Source organism: Pyrus communis, chromosome 5, assembly GCF_041283825.1.
Source record: "Pyrus communis isolate YQ-2024b chromosome 5, ASM4128382v1, whole genome shotgun sequence".
Lineage (NCBI taxonomy): Eukaryota > Viridiplantae > Streptophyta > Magnoliopsida > Rosales > Rosaceae > Pyrus > Pyrus communis.
Window position 1 is genome coordinate 20,690,229 of NC_142569.1, and position 17,828 is coordinate 20,708,056.

The 17,828-nt window shown below is 36.6% G+C and overlaps 1 protein-coding gene across 1 annotated transcript; it reads right to left on the bottom strand.

Annotated features, from left to right (window-relative positions):
* Positions 1-15,825: 15,825 nt before the first annotated feature.
* LOC137725628 (caffeoyl-CoA O-methyltransferase) lies at positions 15,826-17,559 on the bottom strand. The gene is made up of 5 exons (XM_068464381.2): positions 17,274-17,559; positions 16,990-17,069; positions 16,699-16,843; positions 16,470-16,601; positions 15,826-16,287 (listed from the first exon to the last, which is right to left on the bottom strand). The coding sequence occupies exons 1-5, from the start codon at positions 17,364-17,366 to the stop codon at positions 15,994-15,996; spliced, it is 744 nt and encodes a 247-aa protein (XP_068320482.1). The 5' UTR covers positions 17,367-17,559; the 3' UTR covers positions 15,826-15,993.
* Between the last annotated feature and the right edge of the window lie 269 nt (positions 17,560-17,828).

The window sequence follows — 17,828 nt, forward strand, 5'->3', positions numbered from 1 at the left end:
AAAAACTATAATTATATATATATATATATATATATATTTTTTTTTTATATATACACAATTAAATTTAAAAAATTGGTGACCATTGGATTGGCTGAGATTTATTCTCAGCCGTCGATTGTGCATTAGGTTGGAGGCTATCCTTGTCTTCTCTCTTATTCACTCTTATCTCTCCAGTCTAGACTTACTCTTGCACTGTCTCCTTAATCTGCATCTCTCTCGCATCCTCATCCGTTCACTTCCTTCAACTCAACTCTAGCAGCCACAAGAAAACCACACATAGGCAAGCACATGCTAAAGGTATGAATTTTATATTTTTGGGTATTCTGTGTTTTTTTCAAAAACTAGTGATTTGGGGTTTTCGTTAAAATTAAAACTAATGGCTGGGGATTTTCTGGGTTTGGGGTTTTTGGGGTTTTCTGATTTTGGAGATTCTGGATTTTCTAGGTTGGGGCATGTTTGCAAACATTCAAAAAACCCAGTGATCGAGCAAGCGTGCTTCGCGTTGGCTTCGCAAGCTTGAAAATCACAAAAGGACGAGGCAAAAATAGAATCAAGCATTGGAATTTGGGAGTATAGATGTGGTAATGTAAATCTTGAAGGCAATAGATCAAGCCAAAGTTCCAATACAATTTCCTCATGATGATCGATGAAAATTGAGGATTTCATTAAAGGAATAACATGCAAGCCTTGAGGTTCATTGGCAAGGTTTAAACTTTTGAGAAAAGCTTCACAACCTTGAAAACAAAAACTCTTTCATTTTGCATATCCTTGCACATTTAATATTTTGTAATAGACTAGTAGTGTATGGATGTTTTTTTATTAGACTCTTATTTTTTAGTGTAGATGTAGTGCTTAAACGACAAATGTGTTTTAATGTTTTGAAGTAATATTTATGTGGTAATGTGTGGAATGTGTAAATTTAAGAAAAAAAATATATTTTTCTTAACGGATCATAACAGGTTATAACAGGTTGGGTCACTTTACCCACCTGTTAAGGACCGGTTAAGATAACGGGTGTGACACGACATGACCCGTTAAGATAACAGGTATTACACGAAAACGACACAAACACGTCAGACAAGACCTGCTTACCAGGCCCAGGGTGGATATGGTCTAACTAAGCAGGTCAATGTTTGAGTCTACCCTTGCTGCATCAAGTGAAAAATATTCTACTTGAATATATATGGTAGATATCTATTGCTGAAATTGCTATTTGTTAATTCCAAAGGGAAGAATTAGAACCAATTAACACTTAATCTAGTGATATATTTCCTACAAATCGAAATCTCCGAATTAAATTTCTCTCTCTATCTATAAAAAAATACAATAAGTAATCGGAGGAGAATTTTAAAAAGTTGACTAAAAAAATGGATCAATAAAAAATGTGTAGACTGGTGAAATTAAAAGAAGAGCAATGCTGATATGCTATCAATATAAAATATACACGTTAATTAGTAACAATTCAATCATCAACTGTCATGTTATTTAATTTACAAATTTAGTCTGCATATTTAGCTTACAAATTTAGTCTACAATTTAGTCTCCCTAGCATTACCTTTGAAAAAAATGCTGTTTGGAAGCTAAGAAAATACTGTTCGGAAACCAAGAAAATTGTGGACAAAATGGAAGCTTTCGAAGAAGCTTCTCTTTCATTGATCTAATGATTATTTATTTGACCAAAAAAAAAATGCTTAATGATTATTTTGCAATTGACAGATGTACACCGCTAATTCTAACAGCCTGTACAACTAACTAGTTTTTTTTTATAGGGTGTACAATTAACTAGTTGCTGCATGACATTCTTGAACAATCACAGACATGATCATGTTTATCTGTGTTGTGATGCTCTTGAGCCCTTTACATAGAATATAGGGAACTTTAATAAAAAAAACTCTCGATATTGTTTACTTTAACGAAAAACTATATTTTTACTCTAAAAAGTCAATCCTAGTACTATTCACTTACAACATATTTTTGTCACTTTCATTAAAACTCAAAGTTTTCAAACCATTTTCATTAATTTTCCTTATAATATAAGGCATGTTAATACAATATTATGTTCAAATCAAGAGTACCTAACTTGAGTATATTTGCCGCTCGTACACCGGCCATTGCAAATACATACAACTTGAATATAGTTTTTAAAAACTTTATAAACTCTGAACAATATTTTCACCAACTGTCAAAATCTGAATGTTATCTACAATCCGAATCATTCATCTTTCTTGCATCCGCTAAAAAAATTATGTTTTCAAAAAAGAAAATCTAAAAAAAAAAAGGAAATTTAGTGAGAATAATAGAGCATAAATGTAAACAATAATTAACGGTTAAATTTAGGATAATTCTCACTTGTCAAGTGCCCTGATTTTCAAATGAAATTGTGTGACACTTTCATACCTATGTTAGCATTTCTGTCAAAACTTCTATTAAAGTGTGACGTCGCGCCGACGTGGATAATAATTGGTGTCCCGTGCATCGTGGATTCAAGTGGACATTAAAAGTTTAAGAAATTAAAAAAAATTAAAGAATTGGAATATGGTGTGATATTGGCTTGATGAATTTTGATGATTTGAATGTCGTGACCGGATCCAAAGGGCTGTATCACACCCAAGAGGGGAAGAAACAAAGAATTTTTTTATATTTTGTTTTAGGGATTTGAAGGTAAAGAGAGGGCGAAGTCCGCTGACACATCCTCTGTTAGGCGCCTTGAAGGATTCGAAGGTGTAGACGGGCTTCATGGCCCGATGCTTCAAAACTGAATCTGAACAAAGCATAGAAGAATTCATTTCAAAGCTTTACAAGGGGGTGTATTCAATTGGAATTTTGATAGACTTTCAGAAAATCTAAATTCATAGAATTTGAGAGAAAAAAAAAATCACTTTCCAGGGATTTTGAGTTAAAGTTTCATAGAATTCACATGAATTGTGAGAGAATTCTTTACATGGGCTTGGAGAAATTCAGAGAGTTTATTCATGAATTTCAAGAGATTTGTTTGAATTCTCATGAAATAACAATGATTATTTTATTTCAAGAAAAGCCAAATTGATTGGTAAAATTGGGTTGTCCGAGAAGGCAAAAGAAAAACTCCGATGTACTTCTTGAATTTTGACCAATCCATTTATAAGCAACTATATTAGGGAGAAAATTTTCCAAACCAGCATCAAGAAAGTACCACTAATAAAATGTTAAGGTTATGGAACCAAATCTTTGTGCCACATAAGTGCAATCCAAAATGGTGACAGTAAGGTTTGCGTATCCAATGATTCTGATCATGTCTCATGGCTGATTGTTTGGAACAAGGAGTTTCTACCTACCGGTAGGCTTTGCTTTATGCCAAAAACTACACATGAAGCTATCCAGTCTTGCTCTAGGAATGGGACAATGGAGAAATGGCTTTTAGATCAAGTTAAGGTTCGTTTCGTGAGTGTAAATGAATATGCAAAGGATCTCCTTGACAATTCACTTAACAAGAAGAAGCTTGTGATTGTATTTGCCCACTTCATGTATTTTTCCTGGTGCAGACTTTATATCTTAACTAAGAAAGTTAATGAATTATGTGGAGATATGCCGCTAGTGGATAAGTATGGGAAAATCATCAGAACTAAGAAGAAGGTGATTGTGGATAAGTATGGGAACATCACTGAAGACATGAAAAGGGTTATTATGCCTGCCAATGAAAGCAAATGAGCAACACTGACTGATTCTAATTTGTGGAGGAAATAAGGCTACATTGAGTTATGAAAAGATTATATGGTTGCCCTGTTTTGCTGGTAACTGTACAATATAAGAGAACCTCTTAGGGTTCCTTAAAGTCCGATTGCAACTACGGACATTCCTTATATACCTGCTCCTAGTGATAGCATATCGTCTTTATCTGCACCACTTATTAAGGAAAATGCATTCTTGCTTTTGCACTGGATTCGTCATCTGGCGCATAAACATTTTCAAGTCTCACAGAATTTTGCGAAGTGCATAGAAGAAGGTGGTTGGCTGAAGGTTACTTTGAATGGCTCTCCCGGTTTTAGGCCACCTTTGCAGTCATTCCTAATCGACTTACATGTAAGAAACATAGACCAACCTGCAAATTGTGCTCAACGCAATCAATAAAAACACTAATAGAATTTACCAAATAGTTCTTTTGAACACGAAAAAGAAACATTTTTCAAACTCAACATATGCCAATGGTCCTCAAGCCTTTTATTCTACCACCATCCTAAAATCCAAGGGATCAAGAATCGAAATTAAAAAAAAAAAACCCGTAAAATCAAATAATCTCCTCTATTTCTCATCTTTGAATTCTATCATTCACAGCATTTCTCCACATATTTGTAGTTATGCCAGCTCTCCATGCATTAGCAATCTGTCGTTGTTGCTCTAGGGTTTGATTACTTGGTTCATCATCATTTTCTTCATCTTCAGATTCATCGTCCTCTTATTCAATTGGAAATTCATCAGAATGACACTCCTTATGAAGAAAGTTGTGCAATCCTGCACAAGCTAACACTTACTCTGCTTGTGTTTTAATTGGAAATAGAGGTGCTGACTTCAAAATTGTGAATCGAGATTTAAATACACCAAATATCCTCTCCACTACATTTCTCAAAGATGCATGTCGAAAATTGAACAACTCATTTGCATTTACGGGGTCACGATCGTTACAAGCAAAATCTTGGAGATGATATCGAACACCTCGAAACGGAGCTAAAAATTGGCAACGATTGGCAAATCCACAATCCACTAGAAAAAATTTACCTAAAATAAGAACAAATAAAATTATATGTCTAGTAAGTCCTACAATAAAAAACAAACAAATGAATGAATGAATGAACCTTCAGGCACTGTAGTCCGTTCGTCCTTGATGCAGCATCATCTAACACTTTGGAGTCATGAGCTGAACCCTCCCATCCACTAAGAACATATAGGAATTCCAAATCAAAGTTACAAGTAGCTAATACATTTTGTGTTATTTTTCCATGATGATCACAATAGCTAGCTACTTCGGGTCCTGATACTATGGCTGGTATATGTGTTCCGTCAATAGCTCCAATGCAATCCTAAAATATGTACTAGAGTTAATTAAAAAACTTAAAATAAGGGCAAAACCTTTTATGTAATACATAGCTACGAATATGCTTATGAAATTGAAATAACAATTACTATAATAATATTACTTACTAACCTAATAAGGGTAAAATCTTGTACTTTCTCTTATTTTAGTTGGCACCGTGGGTTTGACCATCACATCTGGTGCAATTGTGTTCAAGGCTTTCAAAATGATGTTGAAATTTTTTTGCTCGTTGTAAAATGTGACCGCCGAAATATGTCCCGAGTTTGGCAATATCGAGAATTTTGACCAACGGTAAGTAGAAATGTAGCTACCATTTCTTCAATACAAATAAATCTTGTACCTTTCAAATGCATCTTCTCCATAATGATGTCGTATAGCTTTAGGAAAACATCAGGATACATTGTATATAGTACCCGAAATTCTTGAGGATCCTCATTCAATACCTTGTTTAATTTCATTGCAATTTTAGGTGGTGTGGTATAATTGCCCACCATGCTTTGCATATTTAAATTTTCCTGCTACTTAAGTGGTGCAGAATAATCGCTCATCCTATGTTATGAGAATGGTGCAGTACAATCGCCCTCCTCATTCATCATGTAAATCTCGAGCCAGAAGTTTCAAGTGTTTATCATTTTCGCCTGAAGATCAAAATGAAGAATTTGTAAGAACCAGAAGTTCTAACACTACATCCCCCAGATTACATATTATTGCAAGTTCTTACACATCTCAATTTTCTTTCAGAAAAAAAAATGACGAACTTGGCAAAACTTGATTTTGCTGCCCTGGACATTACTGGGAAGAATTACCTTACCAGGGTACTGGATACCAAGATCCATCTGGAAGCAGGGAATCTTGGAGATACCATTAGGGAAGAAAACAGTTCATCCTCTTAAGATCGGGCGAATGCCATGATCTTTATTCATCGTCATCTTGATAAGGGACTAAAGAGCGAGTACTTAACGGTTGAAGATCTGTTAGATCTCTAGAAGGCATTGAGAAACAGATACAATCACCAGACAATGGTGATTCTTCCAAGTGCTCGCTATGAATGGACTCACCTAAGGATCCAGGATTTCAAGTCAGTGGCTGAGTACAATTCTGCGTTGTTCATAATTACCTCTCAAATGAAGCTCTGTAGGGATACCATTACTGAGGAAGATATGCTGAAAAGGACTTTCATCACATTTCATGCCTCTAACGTGCTCTTCTAGCAGCAGTATAGAGTGCGAGGCTTCACTGAATACAACCAGCTGATCTCTGTGCTTCTGGTTGCTGAACAAAACAATGAGCTCCTATTGAAAAATCATCATTCCCGACCTACTTGATCTACATCATTCCCATAAGTGAATGTTGCTTCCCTCGAAGTGAACACCACATCCTCTGGTGGTAATAATCATAAACGATGACGTGGCCACAGGTGAGGACGGTGGAATGAGAAAGGCAAGAATCATGGTGTCCAGTTTCACAACCAGGTTCCAAGGCATAATTCAAGCCCAAACTTCAAAAATGTAAATCGTCACAAAGGCAGAGCTCATAGGAACAATGCTCCCAAAAACTCTGAAAGAGCCTGCCATAGGTATGGTGGCAATGGGCACTGGGCGCATACTTGTTGTACCCCAAAACATCTGGTGGATCTGTATCAAGCCTCCCTCAAAGAGAAGCGTGTCAAGACCAATTTTCTCGACCAGGCTAAACCAATGGATATACCTGATTCAGTGTGTGACTTATTAGGGCAGTTGAACATAACCTACCTAGAGGTCTTGGACTTCATGGTGGAAAAGGGAAATGAAGTATACCAGTCCGATTGAATTATTGATGTTTGATGTACTTTTATTATGTTGAACTTGTAGTTTAAAAACTAGCATTTTAGATTCAATAAAAGTGGCATTTAAATTTCCTGTTATAACTTACTTTTAACTATAATTCCTTTACTCATAGAGCATGGATAAAAACTATGGCCATTCTCAAAACATGAGAAATAACGGAGATATTTGTCTTGCAGACAGCGCAACCACGCATACAATGCTTCAAGATCCAAAGTATTTCTCAAGATTGATGCTTACAAAAGTAAGGGTAACAACAATATCAGGGCAATAAGATGTGATTGAAGGCTCAAGGAAAGCCCAAATTATGTTACCAAATGGAACAATATTGTCCGTACAGAATGTGTTGTACGCTACTCGATCTACTCGAAATTTGTTGAGTTTTAAAGACATACGTTTAAATGGATACCACATTGAAACAAAAAGTGCAAAAAAAAGTGGAGTATCTATGCATTACCTCCAATGATACCCAGAAGCATTTATTGGAGACGCTGCGTGGTTTGATGAGTGGATTGTATTATACATACATACAGATAGTTGAATCACATACTGTCATGAACCAGAAGTTCATTGATTCAAAAGTTTACATGTTTTGGCACGGCCGTCTGGGTCACCCAGGATCTACCATGATGCGTAAAATCATTACCAACTCTAATGGACATCCATTATTGAGCAGACACATTGTTATCTCAAATGATAACCCTTGCAAGGCTTGAACTCAAGGGAAGTTGGTAATTAGACCATCACAACTAAAGGCTGATGCTGAATCTCCATCATTTGTACAAAGAATTCAAGGGGATATTTGTGGACCTATTCAACCATCTTGTGGACCATTTCGATATTTTATGGTTTTGGTTGATGCATCTACCCAATGGTCATATGTTTGTCTCTTGTCTACTCGGAATGTAGCTTTTGCGAGACTTCTTGTTCAAATAATTAAGTTGCGAGCACAGTTCCCAAATTATCCCATTAAGTCAATCCGATTTAATAACGCTAGTGAATTTACGTCTCAAACCTTTAATGATTACTGCATAACATTGGGCACCGATGTTGAACACCCTGTTCCTCATGTCCATACTCAAAATGGTTTAGCAGCAGTATTGATTAAGCGACTTCATTTAATAGCTTGCACTCTACTCATGAAAACAAAATTGCTAGTTTATGCATGGGGACATGCCATCTTACATGCTGCATCATTGGTTCGATTAAGACCTATAGCTAACCATCAACACTCATCAGTACAACTCGTGTTTGAGTATCAACCAAACATTTCACATTTACAAGTTTTTGGTTGTGCTATTTATGTACCTATTGCACCACAACAACAAACTAAAATGGGACCTCAACGCAGACTAGGAGTTTACGTGGGTTTTGATTCACCATCTATCATTAGATATTTGGAACCCTTAACAGGTGATATGTTTACAGCTCGTTTTGCTGATTATCACTTTGATGAGACAGTCTTCCCGTCGTTAGGGAGAGAAAAGACCTTTCCAGAAGAACGGAAAAAGCTGACATGGGTTTTTCCTACCTTATCTCATTTTGATCCACATAGCACTCAATGTGAAAATGAAGTGAAAATGATCGTTCATCTTCAAAGTATTGCTAATCAAATGTCAAATGCATTTAATGATGCTATTAAAGTGATGTCCATGTTGGACAAAATAAAGTGGCAGCGAATGATTCATCTGGTGCACACCTGAAGTGTGGTAGACCTCCAGGTTCAAAAGATTCATCCCCTTAAAAGAGAAAGTCGAGGGCACAACTGAATCCAAATGAAATCATTCAAGAAAAAAAAATGAATGATTCATCCACAATTCATGATTCTGTACTTTCAGGAAAAAAAAAATATCCTTGATGAGACATATGTACCTGAAGTAACAGAGGTACATGAAAGCAAAGAAATCTCCATAAATTATGCTTGTACTAATGAATTGTGGGATCAGTATGAAATAATCATCAACGACATGTTCGCATTCGTGGTAGCCATTGAAATCATATTAAGTGATGATCTTGAGCCCCACTTTGTTGATGAATGCAAACAGAGACAAGATTAGTCTAAGTGGAAAGATGCAATCCAGGCAGAATTAAATTCCTTGGAAAGGTGAAATGTTTTTGGACCAATAGTCCAAACCTCGCCTGGTGTAAACCCTGTGGGTTACAAATGGGTATTCACAAGGAAACGCAATGAGAAAAACGAATTACAAGATATAAAGCACAACTCGTTGCACAAGGCTTTTCGCAAAGACGTGGAATTGATTATGAGGAGACATACTCCCCTGTAATGGACGCAATTATGTTTCTTTACTTAATAAGTTTAGTGGTTTCAGAAAAACTTGACATGTGACTTATGGATGTCATCATCGCGTATCTATATGGAGAATTAGATACTGAAATGTATATAAAAGTCCCAAAATGACATAAGTTGCCTGAAACAATTAACAAACCACGAGGTATGCTCTCAATCAAATTAAGGCGATCCTTGTATGGGCTGAAACAATCTGGACGAATGTGGTATAATCGTCTCAGTGAGGATTTGATTAAAGAATGATATATCAACAATGTCATTTGCCCTTGTGTGTTCATTAAGAAATCCAACTCTGGATTTGCTATAGTGGCAGTATATGTCAATGATATGAACCTAGTTGGAACCCTTGAAGAGCTCAATAAAATTGTTAAATATCTGAAAAGCGAATTTGAAATGAAAGACCTTGGAAAAACAAAATTTTGTCTCGGCCTGCAGATCGAGCATTGTGCTAGTGGAATTTTGGTCCACCAATCAACTTACATTGAAAAAAATCATGAAGTAATTTGGTATGGACAAGGCTTATCCACTCAGCATGTCAATGGTCATTTGTTCTTTGGACATTAAGAAAGATCCATTACGTCCAAAAGAAGATGATGAACTGGTCCTTTGTAACATCCCACATCGCCCAGGGAAGTGATCCTTAAATGTATATTCCCATCCCTACTTAGCACGAGGCCTTTTGGGAACTCATTGGCTTCGGGTTCCGTAGGAACTCCGAAGTTAAGCGAGTAGCGCGCAAGAGCAATCCCATGATGGGTGACCCACTGGGAAGTTGCTCGTGAGTTCCCAAAAACAAAACCGTGAGGGAATGGTAAGCCCAAAGCGGACAATATCGTGCTACGGTGGTGGAGCGGGCCCGGGAAGTAGTCCCCCCGGGCCGGGATGTGACAAATTGGTATCAGAGCCTAACCCTGGTCGCGAGTGTGCCGACTAGGACGTCGGGCCCCTAAGGGGGGGTGGATTGTAATATCCCACATCACCCAGGGGAGTGATCCTTAAATGTATATTCTCATCCCTACTTAGCACGAGGCCTTTTGGGAACTCACTGGCTTCGAGTTCTGTAGGAACTCCGAAGTTAACCGAGAAGGAGCCTAGAGCAATCCCATGATGGGTGACCCACTAGGAAGTTGCTCGTGAGTTCCCAAAAACAAAACCGTAAGGGAATGGTAAGCCCAAAGCGGACAATATCGTGCTACGGTAGTGGAGTGGGCCAGGGAAGTGATCCGTCCCGGGCCGGGATGTGACATCCTTGGTCTAGAAATGCCATATTTGAGTGCAATAGATGCCTTATTGTATTTAGCACAATGTACTAAACCAAATATAGCTTGTTCAGTCAACTTGTTAGCAAGATGTTGGTTTTCTCTCTGATCCGTATAAAGTCCGCTCACAAACTGGATATGTGTTCAAGAATAGAGATACAGCAATCTCATGGCACTCAACAAAGCAAACATTAGTTGCTACATCTTCAAATCATTCAGAAATACTTGCTTTACATGAAGCAAGTCGTGAATGTTCTTGGTTAAGATCAATGATCCATCATATTCGGAATTCATGTAGTCTACCTTCAAAGACAAACACTCCAACTGTCATTCATGTAGATAATGCAACCTGTGTTGCCCAAATGAAGGAAGGATTCATCAAGAGCGATAAGACTAAACACATATCTCCAAAGTTTTTCAGTGCACATGAGCTTCAGAAGGCTAAAGTTATTGAAGTCAGACAAATCCGTTCCAATGAAAATCTGGCAGATTTGTTCACCAAATCTCTACCAAAGTGCATGTTTCAGAAAATAAAGCAAAGGATCGGATTACGTCGACTTACCAAATAACTAAATTTGGAGAATGCAGAATTAGGGGGAGATATATATCAGGGGGAGCATTCATGATACATGCATGTTGTACTCTTTTTCCTTCGATTAGGATTTTTCCCACTAGGTTTTTCCTATCAAGGTTTTAATGAGACAACATAAGCATAACAATCCAAGTAAAGTTGTATCTTTTTCCTTCGCTATGGTTTTTTTCCAACTGGGTTTTTCCAAGTAAGGTTTTAATGAGACAATTAATGTTCATATGTGGGCATCCAAGGGGGAGTGTTGAAAATGCTAGTGGGTTAATGAATGCCCACAATAATATTGAAAACCTTGGTAGATTTTTTCAATACCGACACATATTGGATTTGCAACATTAGCATATGAATGAAAACACTGGCAGTGTTGATATGTGGACTTGGAAATGAAGGAAATCATTTTTCAAAAGGTGTGTTGTAAATTTTCAACATATAATAGTACAGAGTTGCTCTATAAATAAAGCACTCCGACTGCTATCAACAGATATAGAAAAGAGAAAGAAAGAAAAGATCAATAACATCATCTATTCCTACCTCCTTTATTTGTCATCCTCTTGTGTTATAGTTACAGTGTAATATTTTACACCTGCTTCGCTCCTGTCACTAGTAAAAGTTATCTCTCTAACTTTGACCTATTTATAACAATATATATATATATATATATATATATATATAACTGTACTAATCATTAAACTATACTAAGTTTGGAAACACAGAGGAAAAGACTTAAAAATTCCCTTGGTTTACTCAAAACGGGAGTTGACAGAGTTAAAAACAGGGCCCAAGCGCCGCCATGCGCCACCACACACCAGCCAAAGCTGCCACGCTCCGACCACTAGTGATCATCGTCTACACATGCTGGATGAAATACTCTGTCACTGGACGGAATATTTCGTTAAAGTTTACGGTGTTACCTGACGCTGTTAGGAATATCCTTCAAAATTCACGGAATATTCTCTTTTCCTCCAATGAGCTGGTTGCAAGCGCCGCCTCCACCGTCTATGTCGCAAAATACTGGGAAATTTCGCAGAAAATTTTTCCAAAAATTCAACCAAATTTCACAAAAACACTACCTAGCGTAATTTGGGGGGCGTATTGAAAATCACTTTAGTTTAGCCAAAAGTGGCTGGAAAGCCTTGAAATAGGTTAGGAAATTCTTAGCTCGAAATTCAAGGTTTTGAACCCGCTTAGATTCAAGCACGGGTTGCTCAAAACTGAGCCCAATTTCAGAAAATCGTGTGCACTGGTCGAACAACTGTAGACGAGAAAATCGTCTTCGATATACGTCAAAAGTTTGCCATTTTCAGCAAAATATACATGAAACTGAAATTATTCAACACAAGGAAGAGACCACCGGATCAAAAGCCTTACCTTCGTCAGAAATGGTGAAAACTTGCCGGGAAAGTGGGCTCGCATCAAAGTCATTTGTTCCTATGATCTAGGTTTGTTTTTCATGAAACAAAACTAAAGGTCGAGTTCGTGGTGATGAAAGGAAGAAGATGGTAGTGGTCGTGTGGCTCAGTTCGTCGGAAAATTTGGTGGTATTGACTTGTGAGGTTCGGGGAAAAGAACGAGAGAGAGAGAGAGAGAGAGAGAGAGAGAGAGAGAGAGAGAGAGAGAGAAAGTCGGGGAGAGAGATTGTGTTTGTCGATGGGATGATTTCCCGAGATTGTGTTTGTCGATGGGATGATTTCCCGAAAGGGAAATGTTTGTTTAAATACAAGTACACCTTAAAAAAAAGACAACGGGATATTTTCCTAAATAGAAAATAATTATTTTCCAAAACAGTCCCATGAGGAAAATTATTATTTTTCCTCTGATGCTCCGTACTTTGTAAAATCTTCATTTTAGCTCTAAATTATGTCCTGTTTACATTGACGCGTTCGTAGTAACAGAGTACTACAAGAATATGGAAAGAAATGGGACAAAATATGAAATGAGCTCAAAAGTTGACATAGGATTCAACTTAGCACAACAGAGGCATTTTTGTCAATTTACAAATTCAGGAAAGAATTTACAACAAAGTTAGGGTCGGGTCTTCTTTAAGGAGGTTATTACTTAACAGAGGTGTAGCTAAAATATATTATTTTTTTATGTATTCATCCTTGATAAGTTTATTTCCAAAATAGAATTCCTTAGGCGTCAAGTATTTTATTTCTCGCACATATATTCTTTCTTTACTTGTACTCCAAGGCCTTGTTGTTTGATGGCCAAAGCCCCGTTCCACATATAAAGTGGGTTAATATTATTTTTTTATGTATTTATCCTTAATAAGTTTATTTCCAAAATAGAATTCCTTAGGCGTCAAGTATTTTATTTCTCGCACATATATTCTTTCTTTACTTGTACTCCAAGGCCTTGTTGTTTGATGGCCAAAGCCCCGTTCCACATATAAAGTGGGTTAAATACCTTTCCTATTTCCTTTATCAAAGCAGCCTTGCCACCCAAGATCAATATGAAAAATTAACTATCTGAAAATATTCGTGTTGAATTGTGCAAAAAGAAAGCATCAAACCTCAACTGTAAGCAAAATTATAATTATATGGAGGTGTGTTTCCTTTAGATGGGACAAAGAAAAATTATAACTTATTACAATATGGATTTTATTCTTATACATAACTAGTCCAAAGTTGGGACTGAAATAAAAAAATATTATGATTTTAAGAATGTTAATCATTTATAGAGTATTACTTTAGAAAGATTTATTTATATTTTCCAGCCAAGATGAATATTTGACATCCTTTCATTGATGTGTTTTTTGGTTAACCAACATATCTCATTGAAGACGCTCTAAAGATATGCATCAAAAAATCAAAGAGAGGGATTTCTGTTTAGGGTTTTCTGTTGGTGCTTAGAGCCATGATTTCCGTCTCCGCAATGGTGATCCAACAAGCGTAATCAGTAGCACTATTGACATATATAATTAGAGTAATACTATAGACATTAACCTTTTTCACTAAGTTTCCGATTCAAATTAAATAGTATGCTAGCTTGTCATTTATTCAAATATAAATCCACCTTGAGTTATTTCCAACAAATAAGCCTCTAACCATGTGTACAACAACATTAATTTGGAGTTTTCGGTGAATAAACTTGATGAAAAATATTGGTGCCTCTTATACTATTGATTGTTTATTCCAACATAAACATAAAGGGATGTGCTAGCCACATATCTCATTTTATTTCTTACATATCCCTTGATAATTTTTGTCTATTGATCTTCTTCAATTCATTTAATCTGACAACCAAAAATTAAAAATATGTATAAAAAGTAAAATAAAATATGTAGATATGACATCTCAACATAACTTAGATTAAAGTGGTTCACCAACCAAGTCTCAACCTAAACGAATTATAGTGAACTTAAAAGTTAAAAAAAAAAAGTGAAAAAGCGTTGGTGGGTTGGTGACTTAGTGGATGGGGGCCCCGCCATGAATATTATTCTACCAATATTAGATGACCATTCTTGACCACTCCCATTTAAAAAATTAAAAAATTAAAAAAAAACACGAAAGAATCTTTATTGACTATTAAGAAAACATACAGTTCTCAAAAGGACATTCTGAAGTAAATCAGGACTCTCCTCAAACTAACAACTGAAAAAAAAATCTGAAAATAAGGTCAATTTAACCATTCGATGAACTGCTACATTGGCGGATTTGCATACATGACTGACTTTAGAATCAACAAAGCGTCGAAGGCTAGTTTAATATCCTCAACGATCAAATAGACCCAGCCCGGTGGCTGCCAATGGCTTGGACAACCTGTAATGCGTCCCCTTCCAGGATGATTTGTGCCGCTAGTTTTGTTCCAAGGCCAAAGAGACACCATCTCTAGCTGCTGCTACTTCAACCATCTTCGAGGAAGTAACGTTGGGTATCTTCACCACTTTGTTAACATCAAATTCATTGATTAAAAATCATTAGCATTATCATTATCAAATTTTAGGGACTGCCAGATTCTGATATTGTTAAACTAGAAGAATTATTAAGATGCGTCGAGCGGCTGTCATTTTTTTTTTATTCATTTTATTTAATTTACAGTTCCTGCAACTTTCAACAAATATATAGCACCAAATGGATATGGACAAATAGAAAAAGAGATGACAAAATGTGTCATTTTCTTACCAATATTATTGCCCTCTCTATCATGTAGCAGTTAATCTCTTCAATTATCTTTTTCATTTTTGCATAAGTATGTACACCCACCCACATTGGACTTTCACCATCTTTCAGTTAAATGCTTATTTTTTATTTAACTCATATATGTCTACCAAATTTGAATTCAAAACTTTCTTCAATCAAATTTTCTTACCATATCAATTGATCTTTAGTTTTAGATATAGATACTCATAAACTTAGGCTTAAACGTCATTTTTCTTGTTGGGAGATAGTAAAATGGTAGGTCCTAAGGACGTGAACAATTTTTTTTTCTTAAAACAAATGATATTATCTACATTAAGGAGTGGGGAAGTGAGTCATGCCTCATAATGAGCTAGCCATATTAATGTATTTCAAATTCGTCTTTGGCAAGAATCGAACCTAGAACTCCTTACTTATAAATAAAGAGAAATACCATTAGACCGTAATACTAAGTGGCTGAAGTGAACAAAAATTAAATTTGTGTTTTATATGTGTCCAGGCAACTTAATTTTTTTACTTGTTTTGGTCATACTTCACCAACCATCTTCTGTGTTTGTATGTTTACTTCAAAAGCAATTTATCCCAGAAAGAATTTGATGTAATATATAATTATGCATGGCAATAAATTTTAACATGCGATTTTGCCTTATAATATTTTTTTTCTTTTTTCCTTATAATAATTCTCCGACATGAACGTTGACGATGAACCATCCAAATACAAATACAAAGTAGATTAAGAAAAATAATAAAAAGAAACACATTTTTTCTTCATCATATATGATTGGCAGGCCAATTAGGGTTGGTGGTTCATTTGATTCGACGGCAGAGAGTGATGCCATCACCAACGGGAAGCATGCAGATCTCGATCCTAGGGTCAGCAGCGAGTGCCTTGTTGAGCTCGAGGACGAAGTCCCTGTAGTACCTGACATACTTGCGCAGTGGGGCATCAGGGGGTGCGACCACAGAGCCATTCCATAGGGTGTTGTCGTAGCCGATCAAACCCCCAACCTTCACCAAATCGATCAGCCTCTTGTGGTAGTTGATGTAGTTGTCTTTGTCAGCATCCACGAAGATGAAATCGAATGATCCATAATTCTTCTTCTGCAATAGCACATTAATTGTGAGTCCCCAAGAATATGAGTGTATATGTACGATGTACTTTGTCTCGTCAAAACAAAGTATTTTAATTCTAACAATATAAACATGCTTCTGTAAAAAATAAAAAAAAAACGACATAACATGTCAGACTGCTGCTGAACAATTTTTGAGAATTAAGTATTTACATCTTCGACCAATAGATCGAGCACCGGGAGGGCAGGGCCTTCTCTGAAGTCGATCTTGTGGGCAACACCGGCCTTTTCGATGATTGGAAGACCCAATTCATAGTTTTCCTTGTTTATGTCCATGGCCAAGATCTGTGATCCCAAATCAATAAACAAAAACAATTATATCCAAATTTTTTATAAACATTTTTGGGTATTTTTTATTGAAGGTGAGGCATTGAAAATATACCTTTCCATCATCAGGAATGGCAAGGGCGGTGGCCAGGAGGGAGTAGCCGGTGTAAACTCCAATTTCCATGGTGTTTTTGGCATTGATCAACTTGAGAAGCATGTTCAAGAATTGCCCTTCATCAGCTGATGTGGTCATGATGTTCCTATTTATTTTCCATTTAAAAAAAAAACAAATTATAAACAAAAAATTAAGAAAATAATATCCGAAAATTAATCTCCTAAAAAAAAATCTGAATTTAGTTAATTTAATTAGGTTTAATTGATGAAAATTAAACCAAATTTCACAAACCATGGATGCTTTGCAGTTACTTCTCTGAGCTCCTTCATGGATTCAGGCTCCCTTGGGTACACACTCGTCTCCAATATATACTGCACAAAAATCCAAACCCAAAAACCAAAACATGAGCTTCATCATAAACCTTAATCACCTTCCAAATTTTGTAATTTAGACGTAGACAAGTTGACAATGACAGCATGCCCTCGACACCCAAGTTTAAATTTTCTCATCAATATATACTAGATTAGAATATCGCTTGAAACAAACATCGCGTTTGAGATTATGAAAATATGTACCTGGTAAAGAGCATCACTTTGGAGAAGGCTCTTGTGGCCAACCTCTTGGTGCCTCCCTGCCTGAGTTTGTTGTTCCTCTCCATTGGCTGCCATTGCTGCTCTGTGTTTTTTCTTTTTCTTCTCTTCTTTTACTTTGCTTTGGATTGCACCAGATTTTCTTCTCTTATATGACTGAAAGGTTACACACAGGAAGATGAACCTGAATTGAAAGAGGAAAGAAGAAGGTATATATGGAATCGAGTCTCCGGTTCGAACGGGATGGTTGGTTCGACCTGCCACCAGAAACCGGTCCGGGGTTGGTGGGTGATTAGGCCTTCAGAACTTATGCGAGTTAAATGGGGCCCACTGATCTGGTAAATGGTACCATCGTAGGATTTGAATCCTCTCCTGAGCAGTGGTCCAAATCCTGCTGATCAAGGAACACAAATCGTTGGATATCCAACAGTTACAATTATTATAACTTTTAGAGAGTCCCCTGCTTATAGCCATTGGATGTTGATCCAACGGTCCATGTTCCTTGGTCAGCAGGATTCAGACCCTCTGCTTAGGATTCGG